General features: G+C 46.0%; 1 protein-coding gene across 1 annotated transcript in view; it reads left to right on the forward strand.

Annotated features, from left to right (window-relative positions):
• The window catches only part of LCP2 (lymphocyte cytosolic protein 2), a 44376-nt gene that overhangs the window by 17441 nt on the left and 9953 nt on the right, over positions 1–16982 (forward strand). Inside the window, exons 6-14 of the mRNA XM_008061111.2 lie at positions 292–329; positions 3783–3981; positions 6852–6949; positions 8336–8402; positions 8516–8599; positions 12990–13015; positions 13124–13143; positions 13247–13354; positions 14761–14791. Coding sequence (XP_008059302.1) covers positions 292–329; positions 3783–3981; positions 6852–6949; positions 8336–8402; positions 8516–8599; positions 12990–13015; positions 13124–13143; positions 13247–13354; positions 14761–14791 — 671 coding nt within the window. The remainder of the gene's footprint in view (positions 1–291; positions 330–3782; positions 3982–6851; positions 6950–8335; positions 8403–8515; positions 8600–12989; positions 13016–13123; positions 13144–13246; positions 13355–14760; positions 14792–16982) is intronic.

Raw genomic sequence — 16982 nt, forward strand, 5'->3', positions numbered from 1 at the left:
CCACTCGCCTCAGCCTCCCAAAGTGCTGGGATTACAGGCTGAGCCACCAAGCCCGGCCCTAGGTCACTTTTATGCACATGAAAGGTTGAGAACCACTGCTACACCTCTAGATCTCTGGAAGAACAAGCCCCCCCAGGTAGCATCTTGGAGCTGACAGTATGTGGCTAACCCCCAAAAATGCAGAGGGAGGATTAAAGCCTGGGACAGGGCACAGGTGAGGGAGGACAGCTGCTTTGACTTTCCTTCAAGTGACATCCTTTGTGCTGATGGTGGTGTTATCTTCTTCCACAGAAAGCCATGAAGAAGACAACGGGGGCTGGTCATCCTTTGTGAGTATGGTGTGGGCTTCCTTCCATCTTTACAGTGGTGTCTTGGAGGTTTTGAACTAAGGACCCAGCCTCAAGCCAAATGGAGTGAAACCTCCAACAAGATGACATACACCCACCCAGGGCTCAGAAAACATGTTCCACCAGAGACCAACCAGGAAATTCTTTTGGTTTGGGGAGGCACACAACCTCTGTCTTGACTACTCCACATTGCCACTGAAGCACAAAGACAGCTGTAGACAATGAGTAGATGAAGGCCGTGGTCATGGCCCATGAACCTGCATTTACAAACACAGCATGGGTTAGGCTTGGCCCTTGGGCCATAGTTTGCCGACCATGGTACCCATTACTCACCATTACCAACCCTACCCCCAACCCATCTCCAAAAATGTACTCTCCTAGAAAGCGTTCAAGCAGCTTTTCTCATGGATTTAAGTCCCCATTGGTGGCACACAGAGAAAGGATTTCAGAACTGACTGTTGGCCCTGAAAAGACCTCAGGGGGTGTCCAATCCATCTGGTTTCTACATGAAAGTGTTGCAGTATCCCCTCTGAGAGTCCAGTGAGTTGTACATCCCCTCCCCAGAAAACCACATAGACGGCCACCACACCCATGAAGCCAGTCTTGGGTTAAGAACGCCATTCTGGATCACAGCCCAATCTACTCATTTCACAGATGAAGCAACTGAGCCCACAGAAGAAGAGGACTTATATCGAGCTACATGGCTAGATAGAGGCCGACCTGGGACCCAGGCCTCCTCGCCCTCAGTCGAGTGGCCTTTCTGGTCAGCAGCTGCCTCTAGTGCCTTTAGAAAGCAGGGACCAAATGTTCCCAGCCCTGTTTGGATTCTGGTTAAAGAAGGCATTTAATTTGAAACAAAATTTTTAGCTAAGTTTGGGCTTTCTGAAGGAAAACAAAGAAGTGTGACGGATTTATTTTGTATGGAAGGGAAAATAGACCAGGTTTTTTCCAAAAATGTTTCTGTTTTCTCCCAGAAGCTGAACTCTTGGCATGCAACCCGTCCTCTGGGATGAGCCCCTCTGCGGTTGGCCTTCCGTCCTCTCTGTAAACTGGGGCTTCTGTTCACGGATGGCTTTAAAGTATGGTAGCTCCATTATGTGTTCAGCTTTTCACAGGGGAACATGGGAAGTGGGCAGAGACGAAGAACCAAATCTTGTGAGCATTTTACAGTCTGGCTACCACATGTTAAAAAGGTAAACTGGCAGGCCCAGTGGCTTATGCCTGTGATCTCCAGAAGGCCAATGCAGGATCACTTGAGGCAAGTTTGAGACCAACCGGGGCAACATTGTGAGACCCTGTCTCAAAAAAAATAAAAAGTTTTTAAAAATAGCAAAAAAGGTAAACTGAGGCACAATTCAATTTTTTTTTTAAAGAGTTTATTTGAGTAAACAGTTCATGAATCAAGCAGCACCCAACCAGAAGTGGTATGTGGGCTTCCACTGAAGAGGCATAAGAGTTGTGTTTATAAAGAGAATGCAGAAGTCATGCAGAGAAAATATGTGAAGGGCTACAGTTATAAAGTTGTCTCTTTTTGGTCTATCTTGCTGGAAAGTTATAGAATTATAACCTAGTTATAGAATTATAGACTTGTTGGCTACTTCTGATCAGTTGAGCTTAAGTTCTTTTTTTCTTTAATACAGGCATTTACAAGAAATAGCTCAAGATAAGTTTCGCTTATGTTCGCAAATCAAGCAAGCTTTGGTCACTTACGAAGCCCGACTGATTTTGTCTGCTCAGGGATTCTTCAGGCCTGGCTCCATTTCAATGTACTTTAAGCATAAAACCATGCATACAAATGCAGAGACCAAAAGAAAGAGAGAAAATAATTGTTCTAGAAGCTGAGAGGAAAATCCTGTCATTTGGGCAAGGCTTATGGGGTAAAACCTGACATAAAGTCAGGACCAACTGGCCTGGGGTGGACAGGTTGAGGAAGGAGCCAGCAAAGACTGGAGGGGGCTGCCTGCCTGTGACCTTCCATGCTGAGGCTGCTGCTCCCAAGTGCCATTCCTCAGGAGTTCTGCCCACCTGGTCTTAAGTTATAAGAACACAACAGGACAGGGCAAGACAAAGTCTTTCTTGGAGTCAAGAAGGTTCCTCACATTGCCTCCCTAGTTGCTGTTGTTTTTTAAATTCTTTAAGTAAAAAATAAACACCGGTATCTTCTAATGAATCAACTTAAAGATAATCTTTCCTGAGGCACCGAGGGAGCTGTCAGGATTTCTAGGATATTGGTCCACCCCTAGGCCTGAAAAGTTGTCACCTCCTGTTGCTCCTTTCCACCTTGCCCTTGACTTTAGAGCTCTGGGCTTGTGTGCTTGCCCACTGGACTCTGACATGACAGTGATGAGCCTCCCATCACTCAACGGCTATTGGTGCTGCCTCTGAATGTGAAAGTGATGACCATTTACTTTCAGAGATTGCTTCAAAGACGGACCCAGCACCTAGAGCTTACTTTCCTTGAGACCCCAAAAGAAACAGCAATAAAATACAGGCTGAGTGCTGTGGCTCATGCCTGTAATCCTAGAACATTGGGAGGCTAAGGCAGGAGGATCACTTGAGACTAGGAGTTTGATAAGCCTGAGCCACATAATGAGACCACATCTCTACAAAAAAATTTTTTTTAATCATCAGAGTGCGGTGGTACACCTATAGACCCACCTACTATGGAGGCCGAGTCTGGAGGATCACTTGAGCCCAGGAGTTTGAGGCTATAGTGAGTTATGATTGCACCACTGCACTCCAGGGCCTGAGAGTGGGACAGAGTGGGACTCTAAAAGTCCAAAATGTAGAGTGTCTTTCCCAACAAAGCAGCTTCAAAATCAGTCAGATTTCATGACTAATAAGATGTTATTTTGACGTACTCAACTCTCAGCAGAAAGAACAGCGCAGTCCCTGACTGTCCCCTCCCAGACAAGACCCCATCTGCCTTCCAATTAACAGCCTTTGTTTATCTGGCTTCCCCCATTAGCCAGGCCTTCAGCACTGTGCTTGGTTTAATGAGAAGACATTTTCTGAGCACAGGCCACTAAGAACAGAAATGACAATTAACTAGTATCCTCCCAAACGCTGCAGACATTTGGTCTTTCTCTTAGTGAGGCCTGGAGTGAAAATGCACTTACTCAAGTCAGAGTCCGCTCTTGAATCCTATGCCAGCAGCTCCGCATTCCTTCCTTTCTTCTCTGTTGTGCGAAAAGGTAGAGAGGAAAAAGCACTTGCCTCAAAGTCAGAGACCTTGACTGAGGGCCAAGTCCACGGCTTGCTGATCTCACGATGTTGTGCTCACGACCTCAGTTTCCTCATCTGTAAAATGGGTGTAACCGTCCTCCGGCTGCCTACCTCCGGAGCTGTGCCACTGTGAGACTTGGCAGAGAGAGAGATACGACGAGGGTCATGGAGTCCCTACTAACGGCACTGACCCTGTCCCTGTGCTGGCAGGAAGAAGATGACTATGAAAGTCCCAACGACGATCAGGATGGAGAGGATGATGGTGACTATGAGTCCCCCAACGAGGAGGACCAGGTGCCCGTGGAGGATGATGCAGATTATGAGCCGCCGCCCTCCAATGACGAGGAAGCGCTGCAGAACTCCATCCTGCCCGCCAAGCCTTTCTCCAACTCCAACTCCATGTACATAGGTAAGGCCCTGCTTCCTGCTCTTTGGGTCCAGCAGCCCAAACCCAAGCCCAGCCCCTGGTGCTACACTGGAGGCCAAGGCCCCGCTTGCCCTGGTAGCAGAAAGCTTGGGTGCTCATGCCAGCTCAGCTTCTTAGTGGCTGTGCAGCTTTGGACAAGGGTCTCTGGCACGCTACGCCTCAATCTCCCCATCTGTGAAACAGAATAATAGTAGAGAAGACCACACGGGTTTGCTGTGAGGATGACTAATACTGCAAATAGTCATTTCCAGCAGTGGCTGACATAGGCATCGAGCTGCCACGAAGGGTACTTGGCAGTTATAACTCATTCTGTGGTTTATTCAGGTACTCAGACCACTTTCCTGTTCCTCCCCAATGTTGTCCAAGTCATGGATGCGTAGCATTGCCACCTGCAGACTGTCAGGATAAACTTAAAGATATCGAATGGGGTTTGACTGTAACTTTAAAAACATTTGGACAGTACTGAAGATGTTCATGGTCTCTCCGTCACTTCCTTAGCTCACTTCCTTCTCATTCATTCATTCACTTAACAGATGTGCTTGATCTCCTACTAGGAGCCAGGCCCCATTCTAAGGGCTGGGGAATTGTCAGGACACACAGGCCTTTCCTCATGGGGCTTACAGTCTAGTGGTGGTGTCAGAAAATAAACACATGCACACACTTGCATAATATAATATCAGAGAATGAGCTGGACATTGACCAGTGCCACAAATCACTAACACCGTACAATCCTTCATGCTGTATCCCTCCTTTCTATTTTAATGCCTTTCCCAAATGCTGTCTCGATATCTCATTGTGTTTCTTCCTCTTCTTTTTTTTTTTGAGTTGGAGTCTCATTCTGTTACCCAGGCTTGAGTATAGTGGCACAATCATAGCTCACCACAGCCTCAGCCTCCTGGGATCCTTCCGCCTCAGTCTCCTAAGAAGCTGGGACTACAGGCTCATGCTGCTATGCCTGGCTAATTTTTTGATTTTTTTTTGGAGATGCAGTCTCACAATGTTGCGCAGGCTGTTCTCAAACTTCTGGGCTCAAGCATTTCTCCCACCTTAGCCTCCCAAAGTGCTGGGATTACAGGTATGAGCCACCACACCTCGTCTCGATATCTCATTGTGCTTCTAAGTACCCTGTGTGACCAGGACAGAAACCAAATCTGTTTCACACACAGGGAAATGGAGGTCCAGAGAGGAAATGGGTAACTAAACTGCGAGCCCTTCATGTGTGCTAGTTGTGAAGACACAGAGTGGACAAGACAGTCTTCACTCTAAGGGGCTGACAGTCCAGTGGGTGAGGCAGTATCACATAATAAGTCCCAAAAGTACTGAATGAAACCATGGTACAGAGTTGGGAAGACAAGTGCTGAGCTGAGACTGGCACATGCCACCACCCTGGACTGGCTTTGCTCAGGCTGTGATAGTTGAACTGTGATATGAAACTGCTCTTAGAGGATGAATACGAGTTGACTGCGTGAGAATGGATGTGGTAAGGGAGAGCATTTGAAGCAGTGGGAATGGCCATGCAAAGGCCCTGGGGCTTGAAGGAGGATGGGCTATTAGAGGGGCTGAAAGTTGAGTAGTGTGGGTGAGATTAGAGCTCGCTGACCCTTGCTTTGAGCCCCTTCTCTGTGGAAGAGCCACGCCTCTCCAAGGCTGGGCATGGGGAGAGGCAAGAGAGGAACCTGGGGCACAAAATGCAAGGATGCCCTCCCTCCTCCCTCGCCTCTCTTGCCTGACAGTCTGGTCCTGGCTTCTCTCTGTCAGAGGGGTAGGAAATTGGCAGCCTGTTGACCTAGCCTAAGGACACTGCTCTGACAATCTGAGTAATGTGAGTCTGTCCAAGGCAAGTCGAGGTACCAGTTAAGAGTCTGTGATTTGGTAACAGGAATTGGTGACCAGCTCCTTCCTTATTTTTATTATTATTATTATTTGAGTTGGAGTCTCACTCTGTCGCCCAGACTGGAGTGTAGTGGCCGCTCCCAGCCACCACAGGCTCGACCTGCTGGGCTCTGGCAATCCTTCCACCTCAGCCTTCCAAGTAGCTGGAACTACAGGTGCGCGCTACCATGCCCGGCTAATTTTTTTATTTATTGTAGAGATGAGGTCTCGCCAAGGTGCCCGGGTGGGTCTCAAGCCCGCGGGCTCAGGCAATCCACTCACCTCAGCCTCCCAAAGCACGGGATTACAGGCTGAGCCACCGAGCCCAGACTGGCTCCTTCCTTTAAGGGAAGAGATAAGCAACAGGGGGAAGTGTCAGGGAGGGGACAGCCCAGGGCAGTGGAGAAGGGGAGGAAAGGGACCCAGTCAGGGATCCCCCTGAGCACTGGCAGTCCACTTAACCCCGCCAGGCAGCTGCATGTGCCTGTGTGACTGCATGTGTCTGTGTGTGTCTGTGTGCATACATGTGTCTCAGTGTGTGCAGGTGGGTGTCTGTGTTTGTGTGCATGTGAGCACATGTGTGCATTTGTGCATCTGCGCGGATGAGGGCACATGTATGCTTACTTTTCTCCAATTTTGTCTGAAGACACTCCCTACTGGGATGGCTGAGCAAATGACAAAGAGGTCACTTTGGCCAAATCTCTGATAAATACCTACTTCGATGTGTCGAGGTGAGATTGCCTCCCATGGATGGGGAGAGGAACATAAACTGGGACAGAGGGAGGGCAGGGAGGGCCGAGGACTCCCAGCCCTTGCAAGATCCAGGCTGTCGCCAGCTGGCACTGCTGGAGGTCTAAGACCAAGGTTCAGGCGTCCCTGGTGGCCTGAGCTGCATTTGTTCCTGGACACCCGTGGGCTTGATCATCACTAGCTTTGGTTTCACATTTCTGCTTTCATTTAACAGTCTTTCATCTCCACAGACAGGCCCCCCTCCGGGAAAGCCCCCCAGCAGCCTCCCGTGCCCCCCCAGAGACCGATGGCTGTGCTCCCTCCACCGCCAGCGGGCCGGACCCACTCGGTAGGCCTCCTCCAGTTCCTTGGGGTACTCTGTGTCTACTCCGGTCATTTCCTCTGCCAGGAAAAAGCAAACAAACAAAAAGCAAAAAAACTGTAAACACCTCTATCTAATTCTAATTTTGTAAGAAAAGAGTCTATCTAGGCCAGGATAATGCATGCCACCAAAGTAGCCAGTCTTTCTTTCCTGCGGGTGAAATACCACTGATTTTTATTTAATCATTGAGATCATTGGTGTTTCCTTTGTACCACAAACATATACTTCTTGTATAATAACAACTTCCCTTCCAGTGTCCATTGTGCTATTACTTCCCACTCTTTGAAAGAAGAGAAAACTGTAAAATGAACTCTAAGAGAACCCAATTAAGTCCTTGGCACCTACTGGGATCGTGTGGGCACCAGGCCTTCCTGCCTTCTGCGCCACCTGCTGGTCAATGTCTGAAATTCCAGGGACTAAGGGTTTACAATATACCAGAAGCCCAGAGAGAAAGAAGAGGTAGCCAAAGCTCTTTCCTGTCTCTGAGCATCAGTCCAGCTCCTGTGGATCTAATAAGCTCCTAAGTGACCCTGAGAAGCTCGGACTAGAGAGTCAGTAGCTGGGAATATGCTCTTTTCGCATGTCTATCAACAGATGCATTTTGCTTTTGAAATCTGAAGCCTTTCACTCATTTCATCAAGCATTCCTCACTGAGCTGCTGCTGCATGCCCGGCAGTATTCTAGGGCCTGTGGACAGAGTGTGACTGAGACAAATAAGGCCCCTGCTTTCATGAAGGTTCAGCTGGGGTTAGGGAGAGGCAGAGCATCTGCTGGCAAACAGGTATAAAAACACGGGATAGTTACGTGAGATAACATGCTGGTGGGCGGGGATGTGACAAGGAATTGGGACAGAATGAGCCCATGGTGGGAAGAGCTTGGAGAACATTCTAGGCAGAGGGAAACATGGGTACAGAGATGCCAAAGAGGGCATGAGTTTGAGATTTCCAGGAACTGCATGAAAACCCCATGGTGGGACCCATAAGCACTAGAGTGGGGATCCCAGGAATGGGTTGGGAGGGCAGGCAGGGGCAGCTCAGGCAGGGCCTTGCAGGTCATTGGGGAGTTTCAACTTCGTTCCTGATGTGATAGGAGCCACTGGAAGGCTTAGCAGGGACATGACACGCTCACTCTGCAGCTGTGCAGAAAGTAGCTTACATGAGAGAGGGTAGGCCAGGGGGCTAAGATGGGAGGAGGCTGTGGGGTAGCTCTGGTAGGCAACAGAGATGGAGGGAGTCGTGGGCAGAACGTGATGGGGGAGAAGAGGGAGCAGATCCAGACACATCTGGGGAAATGCCACTAGTTCTTGCTGATGTGCTAGAAACGCTTCTTAATGTTTGGGTCTTTTTAATGCAGCCAATACCCCCACCCCAGCCCAACCATGAAGAGCCCGGCAGAAGCAGGAACCACAAAATGCCAAAGCGTAAGTACGAGGATGTTCTCTAGCCTCCTGTACCCCTCCAGTCGCCCCCCCCACCCCACCTCACCCCCAGTCAACTGCCTTCTTTTCATTGATGCCGATCTCTTCCCTTCCAGTCCCTGCTCCTTCCATAGACAGGAGCACAAAACCTTCTCTGGATCGTTCCTTAGCTCCGTTCGACAGAGAGCCTTTCACACTAGGTGGGTATAATTCATGTTTGATACCTGGTCATAACGGTCAACATTTATAGAGTACTTCCTGCATGCTTTTCACACGCACGCTCTCATTTAACTATGGCCACAACATTATGAGAGTGATTAGAATCATCCTCATTTTACAGATGAGGAAACTGAGGCACAAAGAGGTAACTTCCTGAGGTCACTCAGCTACCAGTGATGGGGGTGGAGACGTCAACCTAGATCAGCCTGATTGTAGAGCTCCTTCTCGGAGCTCCTGGACTGTGCCCAGTTCTCGACCTGACATGCATGATCTGTGTACACACATCTCACTGTCCTTCAGCCAAGACTTCACAAGAAGACCTGGGCTAAGATAGAGGGGGTTGGGGAGTTGGTGTCTGCTGTCTAGGCTGCTACTTAGTAGCTTGCTGGCCACAGGGGTGCTACTTTTTCAGGGCTCAATGTCCTTGGATGTTCTATAAGAAGAAATTTATAAATCTAAATGTGGCCAGACATGGTAGCTCATACCATGTAATCCCCGTACTTTGAGAGACCAAGGCGGGAGGATCACTTGAGGCCAGGAGTTTGAGGCAAGTCTGGGTAACATAGAAAGACTCGCTTTTCTACATAAAAAATAATTAATTAATTAAAATAAGAATTAGCCAAGAGTCGTGGATTATGCCTGTAGTCCCAGTCACTTAGGAGGCTGAGGTGGGAGGATTGCTTGAGCCTAGGAGGTTGTGGCTCCAGTGAGCTATGATTGTGCCTTGTGACAGAGTAATACTCTTCTCAAAAATAAAAAACAAAACAAAACAAAAACCCTCTAAGGTGTTATTCCAGTGCCAGGGTTGTTTTTGTTGTATGCAGGCAGTTGACCAAAGAGTGGGTATGCTTTCCTTCCCAAAAGTTACACAGCATGTTCTTAGATTGAAGCTGCCTCCACATGGAGCTATTTATAATTCAGTTCTAAAACCTAGCTATGATTTATTGAGCAACTACTCTGGGGCTAGTGCTTCACCTACAGCAAATACCTGCATAATTGTTAATTCTCACACCAACTCAACAAAGGAGTTGCATATTATCCTCACTTCACAGATAATGAAACCAAGACCCAAATAAGTGAATAATTTGCCAAAGTTTGCATAAGTGGGTGCAGAATTTGAACTCATGTCTTTCTGACTTCTAAGTGGGTGTTCATTTCCACCTGGACCCCAGGTTTGGATGGGTCAGGAAATGAACTCTGAAACTGACCAGATAGGAACCCAGGATCCCACCCGCACCCCAGCCCTTCCTTGGCTGTTCTCTGAGCAAAGCATTTAGCCTCTTAATGGCCTCAATCCCCCGTCTGTCGGCAAAACAACTTTCAGCTCTTGGATTTGAGACTGCTGCTCCCAACTGTGTCCCTGAACTGCATCACAGCTCTGCTGACTCATGCAAAGCTGTGCTGGCTGTGTTGGTCTGGAATCGTCCACTGCAGAGAACTGTATAATTTTGTGAAATTGAAGACAGATTTGACTTAAGATTTCAGCCCTGCTCCAAACCACGAGCCAAGACATCAGAAAAGTGGAACACTGATGTCAAATCCTTCACAATCACCTCCTAATACAAGTTACCCTTTTGAAAGATTCTTTTTCTAAAAGAAATACTTTTTAGAGACACACTTGACAATTCCTGTTCTATCCTTGAGTTACTCTGTTTCCTGTGATGTTTTGGAAGAATTACTGTCTTCTCACAATGCCACATGAGACTATTCACATGCCCAGAGACTATGCAAAAATTGGAAGATTTTTAAATAAATGTATCCAGGCCAAAGGATATAAGTCTAAGTTTGTGGGGTGCCCCTCTAAAGTCAGAGTTCTAACTCAAACCAAAGTTTTATAAATAATAAACATCTTTTATACCATCAAAACCCTCCCCCACTGGTCAGTAAGCTCTCCACAGTGGGACAATATTTGTAGGATGTATCATGGACCTGGCATGTACTTCATCCTTAAAAAATAAATCACGTTGTAAAAATGTAACTCCAGGCCGACTATATCACCCATACACCTTAGGGTGTTAACTGTGCCTGGGTGTAGGAGGGAGGGAAAGAGCCCACATGGACCATGTTGAAGTCAAAGTCAAAATAAAATGTAGAGATGAACCTCTAAGTTTAACATTTTATTTTAGAAGAAAGAATTACAATTTGGGGCATACACACAGACTGGGTGGTCTTCAGTATGTCCAGTGAACAAAGAGAAGGTTGAAGGTTTTCTTTAAAAGCAAAAGCAAAACCAAATGTTATGTACAGCTCGTTGAGAAACGTCGTTGGCACTAGAAAGGCTCTGGTGAACTGGCCAGTTCTGACTGAAGAGTGATGTCAGCAAGATTAATCTTAGAGCTGCAGCAGAGTTGCGGCAACTATTTGCTAAAACTAGCTTCAGGTGGCAGCAGGCAGTTTCAGCAACCGGGCTTGCAAAGAGTTTTCTTTTTTCCTTTTTTGAGTCAGAGTCTCACTCTGTCGCCAAGGCTGGAGTGCAGTGTCACATTCACGGCCACTACAACCTCGATCTGCTGGGCTCTGGCGATCCTTCCACCTCACCTCAGCCTTCCAAGTAGCTGGAACTACAGGCACGTGCTACCACGCCTGGCTCATTTTTTTTTTTTTTTTTTTTGAGTTGGAGTCTCACTCTGCCGCCCAGGCTCTAGTTCAATGGCATGCTCACAGCCAACGCAGCCTCGACCTGCTGGACTCAGGCTATCCTTCCGCCTCAGCCTTCCAAGTAGCTGGAACTACAGGTGTGTACTATCACGCCTGGCTTACTTTTTTTGATTTATTGTAGAGACGATGTCTTGCCAAGTTGCCCAGGCTAGTCTTGAACTCCTGATCTCAGGCAATTCTCTCGTCTTGGCCTCCCAAAGTTCTGGGATTACAGGTTTGAGCCACTGTGCCCGCCAAAAGAGTGACATTTCTAGAGCAGTGTTATGTGCCCTGAGTGCTTTCTCCCCAGCCTCTCGAGTCTATTTTAGTTGGGTGGGACAAAAATGACCTACTTCATATGATTGACTTTTGCAATCACGTGCCCAACCCCGCATATAAATTGTCACCTGATTCTTACAGCCAATTTATAGGATTTTCACCTGTAACCCTCATTTTTAGAGATGATGAAATTGACTCAAAATGTTGCATAACTTGTTCAAGGTAATATATGATTTGCTCCTAGACCTAGTTGAACCCTGTTAGTAATACTTTTATCACATTGAAGACAAAGGGCATATCTATTTTAGGAGACTTTAGATAGAATACAAATTAAATTTCTTTGAATAACTTTGCAATGCAGGATTCTCAGGTACACCTGACATTTCTTCGGGGAGCCTGAATATCACCTGTTCTAAAAGAAAAAAAAAACAAACAAGAACCAACAACAACATAAAATGATTTGCAGCACATCAGGAGAATTCCCTGAAAGCCTCTCCCCTAAGTTAAATTTCCTTAAATATTATGTGAAATATTTTATTTAATATCAAGTCCTCACAGGATTGGAGAAAAATTAACCCCTTCATGGAAAATGAGTCTATCTAGGATATGAAAATAAAACAGGCTGTACAAGGAATATTTTGGCCATGAAAGAGGCATAAAATCTCAAGAAGACAGTTATCCTTCGATCATCAGTTATAGAAAGTCAAATGTTGAAGAAAAAAAAAATAACACAGAACCAACAATAGTACTTGCATTCTCTGAGCCCATAAAACTTGGTGCTCTGGAAGGGACCCTACCAGGTCTGAGTCTAATCTCCCTAATCTCCCTCCCCACCTTCCCCTTATTCGTATCCCCAGTGTCTGTTATTTCCATTTCATGCATATAAGTGAGAACATACAGTGTTTTGTTTTCTGTTTCTGAGTCAGTTCACTTAGGATGATGCTCTTCAGCTCCATCCATGTTGCTGCAGAGGACATGATTTCATTTTTTATGACTGAATAGGATTCCACGGTGTGTGTACGTGCATGTGTGTGTGTGTTTAGTCAATTGTTGGTGAGTTCTTAGATTGGTTCCATGATTTTGCTATTGTGAATAGTGCTGCAATGAACATTTGGGTGCAGGTATCTTTTTATATATTGATTTATTTTCCTTTGGGGAGATCCCTAGTAATGGAATTGCTGGGTTGAGTGGTAATTCAATTTTTAGTTCTTTAAGAACTCTCCATCCTGTTTTCTATTGAACTAGTTGACAATTCCACCAACAGTGAATGAGTGCTCCCTTTTCTCCATCACCACGGCAACATCTGTTGTTCTTTGACTTTCTTTTAATAGCCATTCTGACTGGTGTAAGGTGATATCTCATTGTTCAGACTCATAATTTCATCAAACTATGTTTTTATACATCATGCTTATAAAGTCCTGAATTCAAACCCCGTCTGCTGTTTGTCATTTACAGGAAAGAAACCACCGTTTTCTGACAAGGTAAGTTGTTACTCTGTTCTTTGTGTTTTTTGTTTGTTTGTTTTGGATCTTGGTCATATTCTCTGAGAATTACTTAGACATTCATACGTCTTCCCTACTGTCTTGCAGCCCTCGATTCCAGCGGGGAGGTAAGACACCCTGTTGCATCTCTGTGAGGGTACATGGGCAATACTATAGAAGTCAGTTTCAGCAAACTTTGTTTCTCACACATCCTTTCTCTGAACTGCACAGGCCTCTCGGGGAGCATTTACCCAAGATACAAAAGCCTCCTTTGCTACCAACCTCGGAAAGACATGAAAGAAGTAGCCTCCTGCCAGGGAAGAAGCCACCTGTGCCAAAGTAACTGTCTTGTGTTGCTTGAGCTTATCATTCAGAGAAGATGACACAGGCAACCTGCCTAGACTCTGGGTGCTCTCAGGTGGGGGTGGGCTCCTTTGCTGTGGCTTGAGGAATGTTCAGGCCTCTCAGGTTGGGTATGAAGTACTAGGATATCTTTGAAGAAAATGGAATCTAGCCGAGGCATGAGTAGAGAGACATGTGGCATGACTGCTGTCTGTGGAGACCTTATCTTCAACCAGTCACATTTTCGGCTAAGTTTTCCTACCTTGTTATAGCAAAGCCTTCGTGGCACGTAGGAATTGGACTTACCATTTTATTCTTCAATACAGATAGCGGAGACAAAATAACTGGTGAAGAATTTTAGTTCACCATGTCTTCTTTACTGCTCAGCCACATTTGATCATTGCAGAGCTCTGAGCATCTAGTATTTCCAACTTTACCCTAAAGTCATCTGGGGTCTACTTACCAAATGGCACAAATGTTTCTGGGGTCAGGGCCAACCATGCTATTTATGAAGGTTATAATCAAGGCTTCTGCTCATCTCATGTGTGAAATCAGGATTCATAACTGTTGCTCTTGCTTGGCTTTGGGAGGATTAAATCAGGGCCAGGACTAGGGTGTGCCAAAAAAGAAAAAAAGAAAAAAGAAAAGAAAAACCCTTAGGAATCAATTTGATAATATTTTAGTGTACTATTTTTTAAAAACCCAAATGAGTGCAAAATACACTAGACAAAATATACAAATTTTCAATAAATACAGGATGAGGTGATAACATCGAAGCATCTGACACACAAGAAGTCCCCAACGAATTGTCCTCCTCTTCCCTGTCTCCCCAAAGAGGACACAACATGGCCCAGGCAGTGCAGATGCCTGCTGCAGCTCAGAGGCAGCTGCCACCAAATCTGGCCTGTTCATCTGCGCCAATGGCACCGAGCCCCCTTTGGAGAAGTCTCCAAGCAGCAATATTTTCCAACTGCCTTCTCTTTACACCAAGGTTGGGCTCTGAGATGACTGTTTGTATAGCATCAGCAAAGGAGAACGTTGCCTAAAATGTTTTCATTTGCTGGAGAAACATTAGCTTGGTGAAATTTAATAGCTGCTAAAGAGTTTGTTTGCTGACCAAACCTTTTAAAAATATATACATCTATATCTAATTATTTGCTGCAGTAGCTACACAGAATAAAGCTTTGCCTAGCTCAGCTTACAATGATGACAGAACATTAAGTAACCAGATCACCCTGCCATTCCCTCTCCCGCACCTTTCTGGCAGGATTTGTGGCTTCCCATCTTCCCACGGCTCAGTGGGTTTGATTTCTCATTACTCGATTAAGTGAAACTGTGTTCTGAGGTTGACTCTTTGAAAGTCTTTATGCTCAGTTCTTTTTCTTCGCCTTAATTCATTTCAGGCATGGATGGGGACCAGACAGAAGAGAGAATGTAAGTACCAAATGTCATTTTGTGAATGCTTGGCACAGGGAAGAAAAAAACAGAACAGGATTCGTAGAGGCTGGGTCTCCATCCACCTTGGCCTTTGTTGAAGTCTAGCATGTCCACGGAGGCTTTTGAATCCTGGTGCCTCCATCTAGAGGGCCTCAGTCCATTCTCAGAGTCCAGCGTGCAGTGTGGCTTAGCTTGTCCCCTCTGAGAGCTCCCAGGGTGGCTATGTTAATTGCCCCTCTCCAGAGAGTAATTAGCAAAGTGGGAGGACAGGGCGGGAGAGTGGATAAAGTGAGGGATACTTAAAAGTCTGCGCCACACCCTAGTTCCGAAGGCCTCTGTTTTCCCTTTCAATCCCTCCATGACCTGAAAAAGAGCAGAAATAACCTTTACTAAATGCTTGCCATGTGCATGCAGCCATTCTAGCTACTTTAGGTCGACCAGCTGTCCCTGCTTGCCCAAGGCGCTCCCACTTTTGGTACCCAAAGTCTCACATCCCGGGAATTCCCTCAGTCCCAGGCAAACCACGATGGTTGGTCACTCCTAGCTTTACATATGCTTTGCATTTAATGAGGCTGCAGGGAGCAAATAGAGGCTCAGAAGGGATAAGATACACATTGCAAGTTGCACCGCTAATCAACAGCCAGGATGTGAATGCAGATCTGAGTTTCTACACCATAAGCCCTCTCTCAAGGTCATCAGTCCCTTGTTCTTGCTCAAAGGCTCAGCCTGCAAGCACCTGCTGTTTCCATAGCCGCATGCTAGATGCTGTGCTTGTATAGATGAAGCGCTGAGATATTATGGACAGGCACACCTACATCCCACTTGCTAGACAGAATACAATCATGGAATATTCCGTGGAGACTGAGGGAACATAGTGGTCTATGCAGGTCAAGGAGCCAGTGGTGACTTCTTAGAGGAGGTAAGACTTACAATGGTCATTGAATGATGTAGAAGACATAGAACGGAGTCATCATAAAAGAAAACCTCAGGAATGTCCTAAGCAGGTAGGTGGCAGTGCCCATGGAACCTGGAGGGACAGTGAGGACAGCAGCTTCACTGCAGAAGCCTAGGAACAAAGTGGAGGTAGAGTTGGACAGTGAGGGTAACATCACATTCCAAGTTCCTAGTCTCTGGAAGGATTGGTGTCATTGTCGGGAGAATGTGAGAGTCAAATATTCTCTAACCAGAGGGGACCCAAAAGTTCCCAGTCTCTAGAAGGATTGGTGTCATTGTCGGGAGAATATGGGAGTCAAATATTCTCTAACCAGAGGGGACCCAAAAGTTCCCAGTCTCTAGAAGGATTGACACTTATTGTCATGAGAATGTAGGAGTCAAATATTCTCCAACCAGAGGGAACCTGGTTGCAACAGTGTTGAAGATCAGTTTCATTGTGGGAATTTGTGAACCCATGTGTGTTTATTTATGTGACCTTTTGCTGGGCCTCCCAGTCAGCCAATTGAGGAGAGTGATTCTAACTGTGGTCCTTCTTGCCTTGTCTCAGTGCAAGTAGGACTGTGGTAGGATTGATGATGGCAATCTTTCATTAAAGAGCACTTGGCATATGCCAGGCACATGTAGTAACTAAATCCTTAAAACAACACTTTGAGGAAACTGCTTTTTCATCACCACATGTCTGGCCTAACAAAGCAAGTCCAAGTTGGCCTTTTTGGTCAATCCGTTGATGGCAAAATCATTTTGTCTCTTTGAACCTCAGTTCTTATCTGGGAAGAGAAAATAGCCCTTCCCTTGTTGATTTCACAAAGTTTCCCTCAAGATGAAAAGGATAAGCGTTATGGATGAGGGTTGTAGATGCACCTTATAAGCCACGCTGTAAATAAATAAAGTCAAATTGCTTTAAAAGAGAGGACATTGCCAAGGAAAGCCAATAAAAGACTAAGCTTTGGGTCAGACTTATTGGAATCCCTTCTGGGCGTCAGGTTTCTACTTGTAAAATGAGGATGTTAAAGTCTTGAAATGTTGCTAGGAGAATTGGATGGAATCTTGTGTATAAATCTTTGGGGCACATCATAGATATTGTCAATATTATTATGTCTTGGGGCTCTTGTAGGCATCTCAGAATCTATTTCATGCTAAGTACTTGAGGACAACCTCAGATTGAAGTGTCCTTAGAAGATTGCTTGTATTAAGAAATCATAAACCACTCAGTAAGTTCTACTATCATCCTCAG

This window comes from Carlito syrichta, unplaced genomic scaffold (assembly GCF_000164805.1).
Source record: "Carlito syrichta isolate Samal-C Ts95f unplaced genomic scaffold, Tarsius_syrichta-2.0.1 Scaffold93688, whole genome shotgun sequence".
Taxonomy (NCBI): domain Eukaryota; kingdom Metazoa; phylum Chordata; class Mammalia; order Primates; family Tarsiidae; genus Carlito; species Carlito syrichta.